The sequence below is a fragment of the Propithecus coquereli genome, unplaced genomic scaffold, assembly GCF_000956105.1.
Source record: "Propithecus coquereli isolate 6110/MARCELLA unplaced genomic scaffold, Pcoq_1.0 Scaffold79, whole genome shotgun sequence".
NCBI classification, from domain to species: domain Eukaryota; kingdom Metazoa; phylum Chordata; class Mammalia; order Primates; family Indriidae; genus Propithecus; species Propithecus coquereli.
The window spans coordinates 5,459,267-5,470,129 of record NW_012154062.1 but is presented as its reverse complement, the minus strand read 5'-3'; the positions used below and the strand labels follow the sequence as shown (position 1 = coordinate 5,470,129).

The 10,863-nt window shown below is 47.8% G+C and overlaps 1 protein-coding gene across 2 annotated transcripts; it reads left to right on the top strand.

Moving 5' to 3' along the window:
* Positions 1-2,340: 2,340 nt before the first annotated feature.
* Positions 2,341-4,304, top strand: NKX3-1 (NK3 homeobox 1). 2 transcript variants are annotated; one of them, XM_012662972.1, is made up of 3 exons: positions 2,341-2,373; positions 2,593-2,620; positions 3,645-4,304. In XM_012662972.1, exons 1-3 carry the CDS (start codon positions 2,341-2,343, stop codon positions 4,061-4,063), a joined length of 480 nt encoding a protein of 159 aa, XP_012518426.1. In that variant the 3' UTR covers positions 4,064-4,304. The 2 variants fall into 2 exon arrangements, with proteins under 2 accessions (XP_012518426.1, XP_012518425.1); XM_012662971.1 differs by having other exon boundaries at positions 2,341-2,620; positions 3,645-4,251.
* The last annotated feature ends 6,559 nt before the right edge of the window (positions 4,305-10,863 follow it).

Here is a 10,863-nt window from a genome sequence, read left to right as displayed (position 1 = left end):
GCTAATATATCAAGGTGCTGGCAGAGCTGTGTTCCTTCCTAAGGCTCTAGGAGAGAATCCGTTTCTTTTCTTTCCCTGCTTCTAGAGGCTGCCACGTTCATTGGCTTGTGGCCTCCTTCCATTCTCAAAGCCAGCATGGCCGGTGGGGTCCTTCTCATGTCTCATCACTCTGTGCTTCAGGGTCACATCCCTTCTCTGACTCTCCTCCCTCCTCCTCCTACTTATCAGGACCCTTGTGACAATACCAGGCTCACCTGGATGATCCAGAATCATCTTCCCATCTCAAGGCCAGCTGACTAAGGCCTTTAATTCCACCTGTGACCTTAACTTTTCCTTGCCATCTGCAGAGCATATTCACAGAATCCGGGGATTAGGAGGTGGCTATGGGTGGGGGGGCCATTATTCTGCCTGCCACAGCCTCTTTGTGACTTCCTGATTGCTCTTGCACATTTTCGCCTAGTGTAAGCTGCATAAACATAGCAAGGGGAGGAGGACAAACCTGCCACTGTGATTTTCCTTGGGACTCCTTGGCCCCTTATGGATAATTCTGCCAGCCAGTGAGATGTCTCATAGTAACTGAAGCTGGACATTCAGCCAGCCAACATTTATTAAGCACCTTCTGTGTGCCAAGAACTATGCGAGGCATTAGGGATGGTACAAATATGAGGAGGACACAGTCCCTCCTCAGGGAGCTCACAGTGTAATAAAGGAGGTGACCCACCCACATAGCCCAAATACAAAGCACAAAGGGAGGAGATGTGCAGCCAGGCGAGGCAAAGCGTTCTGGGCTGTGTTCACGGTCTGCAGGGAGATCTGAGGCCAAGGAGGTCATGATGGGGGAGGGGCGCCCAGGCTCAGCTCCAGCTCTACATTTTTAATCTTTTAAAATTATAAATGAGTACAAAGAAATTCACGTGTTTCCCTCTCCTCCTTTCCTTCTCCCAATCTGCTGTCTCCATCTCAGAGGTAACTCCTCTATTGAAAAATATATATATGTATATTCTTCCACATATATTCTATGTTAAAGTGTTCAAATGTAAAATATTATATAGATAACTTGTAGATTCTTTTTTTTCCCTACACAATGGGTTCATTCTATAACACATTTTGCAACTTAAGCCAGTCTCTGATGAAGTTGAAGGTATGTCCCCAAGACAGTACATTGTGTATTTCTGGGGCAAGTTTCTAAACATGGAATAGTTGTGACAAAGGATATGGGGGACCCTGGAGGTATTATTTTTGCAATTTCCTATGAATTTGTAACTACTTCAAAAGAAAACATTTAAAAGTTTTGTTTATTTTTGATGTGAAGAGACCTAGGAAAGATGAGAGAAGAAACCACCCTGCCAAAGAACTTCCCATTGCACAGGGTGGTTTTTGGCGGTTGTTTTACATACAATAACCTATTAACCTTCCCTCCTCCCCAGACAGACAAGGTATTATCCTTTTGAATGAGGTTTAATGGAAGACGTCTTACACCAGGACGGACACAAAAGTTGCATAAAAATATCTCAAAAGAACATGAGCATACACTTTTTCCAGATTACCAATGAACATTCAACCCATTCGCTTTATTCTGTGGGATCTAGCTATCAATCTATATCATTGTTTCTATGTCGTTGGTGGGAGGTAAGTTTCACACAGCACGTGCCTTTGCCCCTACAGACTTCGACGTTTGTGTCCCAAGCATATTCTCACACACAATCACGGTGCAAAGTTTAACCAGTGATTTAACACTGACTCATTGTCCCTGTTCCACTTTTGTCAGCTGTCCCAGTAACGTCTGGTACAGACCCCAGCCAGGTCCCGCACCTAGTGGTCATGCCTCTGAGAGCCTCAGGTTTAGTGGCTCCGACTGTGCCACCCACCTCTCCTCATCCCGGGCGCCCAGAAGTCTCAACTGTAAGCTGCGGTGGTGGTGGCTGGCCCGCTTCTCTGTGAGCAAAGGCTCTCCGACAGTCCTTAAGAGCTAAATGGAGTATTTCTCTTCGGCATCATTATTCCAGAGAAGCCCTCGACTCCTACCATGGGTGGGTTGGGGCACAGGAGATCCTCTGCGGTTTCCCCTCCCGGCCCGGGAAAACGCTTATAGCGCAGGGAGGCGAGCCAGAGCAGAAGGGGGAATCGGAGAAGGAATCCTCCGGAGGAGAGCGGCGCGGACAGTGCCAAGGACGCGCCTTGGCCGCCGGGTCACCTGGAGCGCGGGGCGGCCAATCCGCGGCGCGGGCCGGGTCGCCGCGGCCAATGGGAAGGCGGCGCGGCGCGCTCCCCCGGGGCTATAAGCGGCGCCGGGCGGCGGAAAGTGAAAGTGGTGCGGACGCGACCGGCACAGCCGCCGAGATGCTCAGGGCCCCCGAGCCGCGGCCCGGGAAGGCGGAGGCGGAGGCGGACGGCAGCAGCCCCGGGGCCGCGCCGCCGCCCCAGTCCAAGCCGCTCACCTCCTTCCTCATCCAGGACATCCTGCGGGACCCGCGGCCCCCGCGCCAGCCGGATCCCAGGCGCGACCCAGAGCCGAAGTCCGGGGAAGGAGGAGGCCGCGCAGGGACGCCAAGGAACGAGCCGAGCTCCGGGCCCCGCGCCGAGCCCGGGGAGGCCGACATGCCGGCCGAGACCGAGCCAGGTGAGCCGGGGAGGCCGGGTAGGGCTGGGTCCCGCAGGAGGGGCGGATGGGCCCGAGGGTGGCACGGGTCCCAGGCGGGCCTCCCAGAGCCGGCCCGGGATGCAGGGACGCGGAGCCCCGCGGCGATAGGCAGAGGGACCTCCCCGGCCCCGCAGCCACTGGAGCGCCTCGGGGATTCACCAGAGCCCAGGCGTCAGGGTGGCGCAGGATGTGACATCGGCGTGACCCGCCCGGCTCCGTGCGCTCTGCTCCGCGGGGCTCCCGACCCGGCGCGCAGCCAGGGCGCTCACTCCGCCGAGATGAAAATCCCGACCCTGCGCCACCCTCCATCCGCACAAGCCCCTGTCACCTGTCACCGGTCGCCTGGACTGATAATAAATAGCTCATTAACATTAACAAATTAGTTTGACCAGCAAACACTCTCTTTGCTCCAATCCCATGGGCAGTAAAACAGTGAATCTGGGTGTTCCCTTCGGTGTTGGAGAGATACGACACCGCAGGAACATTTAGGGTAGACTTATTTTCTTTCCTGTCACTTCTTACGCGGCAACCTAATGCCTCGTTTAGACAAAGGGGGATTAAAGCCCGGGCATGAACTTGGCTTTGCCTCTCCCCCATGGCACAAGCCGCCTCTTGCCTACCGGCATGCTAACACCGGATGGCTTTGCCAGGTCCCTTGTTCCTTGGTGTCTTCCCTGCCGCCCTTCTGCCCCTCTCCTCAGCACACACATCTACGATTTCCATTTAATTCTACCGGGTAATATGGTAGAAAGCTCAACCACTGAACGCTTCTAACTTTGGGTTCTTGCTGGTTATTAGAAAAACGAATACATCATATACACATTTACTCCTAGCTCACTCCAGAGAGTCCCTTAGTCATGTGAAAAAAGTGAAATGTATCCAAGATGACAGTGGGCTGTTTGTTCACTCACTAAAGAGATAACGGTGGACTGAATTCTGTTCTCTTACCCACTAACATGTAACTTTTTTCTTCCCATCCCTCCTTCTCCCCTCTCCTTTCCAGATAGGCACTTTGGGACTTATCTGTTGGACTGTGAAGACACTCCAGGCGCCTTACCAAGCCTTCCCCAGACCCCCAAGCAGCCGCAGAAGCGCTCCCGAGCCGCCTTCTCCCACACTCAGGTCATCGAGTTAGAGAGGAAGTTCAGCCATCAGAAGTACCTGTCAGCCCCCGAAAGGGCTCACCTGGCCAAGAACCTCAAGCTCACTGAGACCCAAGTGAAAATATGGTTCCAAAACAGACGCTATAAGACGAAGCGAAAGCAGCTCACCTCGGACCTGGGAGACTTGGAGCAGCGCTCCTCCTTGCCGGCCCTGAAAGAGGAGGGCTTCTCCCGAGCCTCCCTGGTCTCTGTGTATAACAGCTACCCCTATTACCCCTACCTTTACTGCGTGGGCAGCTGGAGCCCAGCTTTTTGGTAATGCCAGCTCAGACGACAACCACGTATGATCAAAAATTGCCTTGTCCAGGGAGGTCTCTCTGGAAAGCAAAAGGGGCCGAAGTCAGGGAGCAATAGGGAGCCAGAGGTGTGCAGACCAAAGCCATTGGAGGTTTGCGTGGAAATCCCAGTGTCCTCATGGTGGGCCAATGACAGATCTGGGACGGTGAATGTTTTCGTATCTAAATAGTTCCCCCAATGCATACTGTAGGTCATTTTTGCTTTCAGCTACCTGTTTGAAGGGAGAGAAAATCAAGTGCTGTCTCCAGCACTCTGTATGATTTTGGATGAGTGGTCCAACGGCTCCTGAGGATCTGTTTCTGCAGATCCACCCTCTTGGGGACCTGAGCAGCAACTCTGAGAGGGCAAACCTAGAGGAAGAAAGGACAGCCAAGACTCGGATGTCACCTGCTGAGTTAAACTTAAGTTTTTATTGGCCTTGGAATATGGCCAAGGTTCTCTCTGTCCCTGTAAAAGAGGGGAAACAGAGGGTCTCAAAAAGGAAGCCCTCATGCTCAGCACAGATTGGCACGGGAGATAGAGCAGGGTGGGAAGAGATGAAAATATCAGCTTCCTATTATTCCTTTTAAAACAGTATGCCAATTTAAGTATTCACGGGGTGGCCCGAATAGAACAAGATGCACTCACTGTGGTTTTAAGACAAGCTGTATAAACAGAACTCTACTGCAATGGGTGGGGCCATGCCAGAAGAATCTCTGCACATCCAAGGCAGGGGCCTAACTAGAGTCTCCACACTGTTCCTGGGGCCACTGCAATTTTAATTAGCAAAAGGTGAAATGGCCTCTTCTGAACTGTTGTGTCCTAGGCTGGAGAATTTAGAATCAAAAGTTTCCTGGAGTTTTCAGTCTATAATTCATACTATATCTTTTTTTTTTATTTCAGGATATTATGGGGGTACAAACATTTGACAAATGACATAGATCTTCCTTCCCTCCTTTTTTTTTATTTATTTATTATTTTTTCCTACAGCAATCACCCACTAAAGGGCTTCATTTCAGTCCAGACTTTTAGTCTGGCTACACCTAACGTTCACCTTCCTTATTTAGCCTGAGATCTGGTCTTTCCTTCCCCCCTCCTCCAAAGCTTTATCTGTCCTAGGTTAAAAAAGAAAAAAAAAGTAGGGGGCAGATTCTGAATTGGCTAAAAGACACACATTTTTCAAACTAGCAACTCTTATTTCTTTCCTTTAAAAATATACAGCATTAAATCTCAAATCCTATTTAAAGACCTGACAGCTCCAGAAGGTCACTGCTGCTTTTATAGGACTTTCTGGTGGCTCTGTTGTTACATTCAAAGTCTGGCAACCCTTGGGAATCTTTGCAGGCAGGCAGAGGAGGTAAGAGGTGTTGGATTTTCACATAGAAGGGAGAACAGTGCAAAATGAAGGGCTGGTGTCATTGAGCTGTCTCTAGTGGAAGTAGAGGGCTTGGGGCAGGGCAGGGAAGAAAAGGCAGCCCAGGCCTTAGGGAGCCCAGTCCCCTGACCAAGTAAAGGGGCTGACAGCACTTTGCAGGAAGAGGCTCATGAAAACAAGACCATTTTCAAAACACAACATTACCGTGGCTTCCATCAGAAAATAAAGCAAGAAACTATCTAAATGTTTCAGGAACTGGGTTTAATGCCTATCATGGGTCCCCAATCAGAATGAGCAGAGAGCAAAGGAGACATCTGGCTGTCCTTCCAGTCCATCCTATTATCTCAGGTGACCTGGTAGCAGGGAAACAACAGCAACAAAGAAATTACTAACGAGATAGCCCGAGGCCTGGAAGTCTCTTGATCCCATTGCTTAATTCTGTTTAGTGAGAAACTTTCCAATTTTCTCCTACTAAAAGGGCCAATTTACTGTTGGTGGCAAAACTGCCAAAGTACGTAGATAGAAAGTTGACCATTTTCACCCCATTTTTCTATGGTTTGGGCTCTGTGTTGACGTATTGTTCAATGCCACATGCTGCTGACACCCACTGCAGCACCAGATAGCACAAAAGGCAGACAGTCTCCTAAATTGCTCTCTTCTCCTTTTACACATCTCTTAAAATAAATGTTTAGTGCTCGGTCTCAGTACTTTTTCCTCTCTCCACCTCTGAATTTAATTCTTTCAGTCTGCAATTCTGTAAGGACTAAACATTTTACTGTGATGTAGATTGTGTTGCAAAAAAAAAAAAAAAGGTCTTTGTTTAAAATTATTCGGTTTGTGAATACATCTTGCTTTTCCCCATTGGAATAGTCATTGACCTATATCTGAACTATAGCAAACTTATATCTGAACCTGTATCAAAAACCATTTGAAGAACTAGTCTGCCAGTATCTGACAAGTGAACCAGACAGTGCGCTGGACCATTTCACCCAGACAGCCTGTTTCTGTCCTGTCTGATAAATTAATCTGGGTTCTCGACATGCATAACCAACCCTGCTTGGATCTGTACATAAAAGCCTGTGACTTGAAGTTTAGTAAAATGCCCCCACCAAACTTTATTTTTCTATGTATTTTTTGCAACATATAAGTGTTTTTAAAATAAAATATCTATGTCTTTATCAGACCTGAGTGTGATGTTCAGTTTCTTACAAATGCATGTTAATTAACTTACATATTTCTGGTTACCATGTCTCTCGTCCTTAATCCACCTGAAAACTTATGATGATCAAATGATCAAAAGCAGTAGTTCTGCCAGTAGCCAGTGATGGTCACTCTTTTATAAATGCAGGGTCCTCCATTCCTGGTAAAATGCGGGGAAGGGAAAAGACTTTTCTTCTGTCTTCAGTTTGATAATCACCTACTCCATCCCAGGGATACCTTTCTTTCTTTCTTTCTTTCTTTCTTTCTTTCTTTCTTTCTTTCTTATCTTTTTCTTTTCTTTCCTTTCTTTCTCTCTTTTTTTTTTTCCTTTCTGTAGATACAGGGTCTTGCTCTGTCACCCAGACTGGAGTGCTGTGGCACGATCATAGCTCACTGCAACCTGGAACTCCTGTGCTCAAGCAATCCTCCCACCTCAGCCTCCTGAGTAGCTGGGACTACAGGCGTGCACCAACACGCCCAGCTAATTTTATTTATTTTGGGAGTGGGGTAGAGACGGTGTCTCACTGCGTTACTCAGAGTAGTCTCAAACTCCTGGCCTCAGCGATCCTCCTGCCTCAGCCTCCCAAAGTGCTGGAATTACAGATGTCAACTAGCGCAACTGGTTTTGCTCATTACTTGAAGGGAACACAGAGACCACAGCAATACTCCTTTAAAAATTCCTCTTTCATGTCCCACTAGTCCCTCACAGTACAACTCCCCTGGGTCCCCTGGCTCCTGCATCTCCCCCAAAATGTCACCTTCATCCAGAACAATAGACCTTTGCAAGTGACATCTTTGAATTGAAATCAGAAGTACGGAAAATAGGTTTTATTAATGTGTTAAAATAAAATATATAAACAACACATCCTTCATCCCCCTGCACTTAAACCTTTATTAAATCCCACAGGCAGAGTGTCTTATGCACCTGATTACTGAGAGAATTGATGGTTTTCTTCCCCCCTCCTTCAAGGAAATAGAAGCTTAAAGAGTAAGGTGCTTACTCTAGATAAAACATATCATAATTTCAAAGTTTGCTCTAATCCTTTAAGCACACTGTACACACAGGTGGGGCTTCTCGTAGCATGCTCACATCATGAGATTTAACTCTTTGCACAAATCTGCAGCCACCCTCCCCTCCCCTGGAAAGCCATCAGCTCTCAAATTACAAAGGCTCTTGCAGTCAATTAACAGATGTAGATTTTTTTGGTAAACTGTTTAAAAGTAACTAATCCAGGAAATTAAATAAAAATCTCTCATCTCTTAAGAAAGTCATCCTCTCTTTGTCCCTTTTCCAACTTTCCTTCAATATCTCTACTAATCTCACACCCATCTTCTTCCAGCAGCCCCCCTTAGCATGCCACATGTTAGTGATATGTGGAATTCCTCTTCAATCTTCTCTCCAGTTACTCCCCGTGTAAGTTTCTAGAGCCACCGTAGCTTTGTCCTTGGTGGTCCCACCGGTCCTCCCCAGGCTGCCTTGGGAAGATCGTAGCTGCCAGGAGGGGAAATGAATGTCAGAGACTTACACCTAACAAAAATGTTTTCCTTCTAACCACAAAGCAAATTGCTTTTCTAGGGTGATGTTAGTATCATGCATCTCCAAGCTGACCTCAAAGGGAGCGGTGGCCATGAAGACAAAGTCACCTAGGTTAGGTGTCGTGGAAACAGTCCCTGTCATGGTGAATTATACGAGTTATACACGAAGCTTTCTACACTGCGCTCAGGAGATACACATGGAAGGCAGTGAGGGAGGGAGGGTGGAGGACAGGGAGAAGCTGATCCACACCACAGCTGCAACTGAGGCCTTGCCCAATACTTCAAGAGGCTCCAAAGCCATAGTGTCCAAAATTGAGGAAAGTATGCTGGGCATTTGTATCCCAGCGTCGGCTGCCTCCAGGAAGTAGAAGTAACCTTGGGCAATGCAGTCCCTTTCCGTGTAAGGCGATGGCCATCGAGGGACCTGGCTCCAAGTCGGTGCACCAATATTCCCAGCAGCTGGTGGTGGATGCATCAGCTCTGCATAGGGGGACTCAATGGAGCACAGGGAATCCACTGTAAGACAAAGAATCCTTTCCCTGGTCCTTCTCAGGGCCACGGGCACCAATATTTTTCACAATGAGGGAATGAATCTATGTCGAGAGGGTCAGGCTAGGCGTGGAGCTCCAAGTTCTGCACTCAGACATCCAGACTCTGCTCCTCCCATGGCCATGATGAACGTGTCACCAGGGCATGTTTTTCAAAGCCAAGAGTTATTTACTGCTCAAGAGAAAGAGCAAGAACGATAGCCCTGGGACATGAAGAGCTCCTAGTTTAGCCTAGACTTGGCCTCCATGCAGACTTTCCCAGACAGACTAACCCAAGAAAAGGGTTATCTAAAGTCTGCAAGGGACAGGAGAAAAATCCCAGTTTCCCTAGAATGTTCTCCCTTCATCTCTGCAAAGGCTTCATATACAGCCTTATTTTCTGAGCTTGCTCTGGGTCCGCTACGGGGTTTAGGGTAGATTTAGGGTAGAGATTTAGGACAAACCCCCTGCATGGCCTTTTATCCCTGGGAAATTTCCATCTGTTTTCAGCCAGTTCAGTCCTGGGGGGAGCCTGTGTTGGGGGAAGGGCAATGGGATAGAAAGGAAGGGGTGACACACAGAGAGGAGTCCCATTTTCTCATTGGAGTGACTGTGGGACACTTGTAGGATATTTTTTTGAAGCCTAAAACTCCATGATGGTGCATGGGAAATAAACACTGATTTTGCTCTCTTAAAGGTAGAAGTCCGGCAGTATTTACTCTCAAATTCCAGTTTTTCCCACGTTCTCAGTTGATGTGAGGGATGCCCAAGCCCGGTGGTTGTCAGCATTGGCTGCGCATTAGAATTCCCTGGGGGTCTTCAGAAAAGCGTACCAAGGCCCAGCCCCATTTCACACCAACTCTACTACGATCTCGGGAAGTAGGGCTCAGGAATCAGTATTTTTCAAATATGCCAATGTCCAAGGTTTCAAACCACTTGTTTAGCCTCTTTTCAACTGGTTTGTCCACTCAGCCTCTCAGCCTCACCAGTGCCAGGATAAGAGAAAGACACCCGGAGGTGCCTGCCAGGAAGGGAGGAGTTGGGGTGGGTTTTCTTTGTTTTGTTTTGACTTGCTCTTTCTTTTTACAGAGAACAGATGTTCAACTTTTCCTACTTTCTTCCCAAGCCTCCTCCTCTTGGAATCTCTGACATCCTCGAATGCCCTGTGTAATCCAGGGAAGCCCAGGCCATTCGGGTTAATCTCTCACTGACGTTTAAGGGACCCAAACTGTGTTGATGCCTTTGCTGACCAGGTAATCCAGAAGCATTTATAATATGACCCATCTCCAACACAGGCCGATACAGATTGACCACATACTCTTTGCTCCCATGGAAGACAGAAAAGACAGTCCCATCCTTGACTGTTGCTGAGTTTTCACCTGCCTGGAACCTCAGAGTCCTGTCTGTGCATCGCTGGGAACAGCAGGTGCCATTTAACATCTGTCAATTAGTGTCACACTGCCCTGACAACTCATCTATCAGGATTAAACAGGTTAAGGTTGACATAACATTTATACTTCCTTCTGCCAAATCGGCAATATTAAACTTTTTTAAAAAAAGAGCCTGTGTACAGAGACAGATGAGAGTGGAGGGTGGCTCAAGGCAGGAAGTGATATGCCTTGTGGCGACACAGTTTTTACTAAAATTTGCATGCAGTAAGTGCACAGTTGGCACCAGAACTCCAGCCCAAAGCCAGAAAAGCTTAAGCTTGACCCAAACGACATCTGAAAACAGGAGTGGTGGAAATGAGTTAGATCAGCTGAGGTCCTTTATTGAGAAGAATGCAAGGAATATTCACAACATGAACTTGAGGGTGGGAGGAGATGGCATTGTCTGATGGAAAAGTTTGGAATCTCTCCTTCACTCCATGCTGGGAGCTGGTTCATACTTGGATTCTCGATGATGTTCATTCCCTTGAAGGAAGTTCCAACTCATCAAAAGCTAATACTGGAAGGTTTTTGTGCCTGGGTAAGATTTGGATGGGGAGTGAGTGTGTAGAGTATGTACGGAGAATTGGCATGAGTAGAAAATAACAGAAGGTGGTTATTTCGCTTTAGCAGAGATCTAGGTGCTCCAAATCTCCTTCTTGTGAAAAAAGGCAACACAATGGAGATAGCAGCATGAGAGTTTGGAATTAAATTAGAG

Coding starts and splice junctions, on each gene's coding strand:
- NKX3-1 (XM_012662971.1), top strand. CDS start 2,341: ATGCTCAGGGCCCCCGAGCCGCGGCCCGGGAAGGCGGAGGCGGAGGCG. Junction 2,621..3,644: donor GCCGGCCGAGACCGAGCCAG/GTGAGCCGGGGA, acceptor TCTCCTTTCCAG/ATAGGCACTTTGGGACTTAT.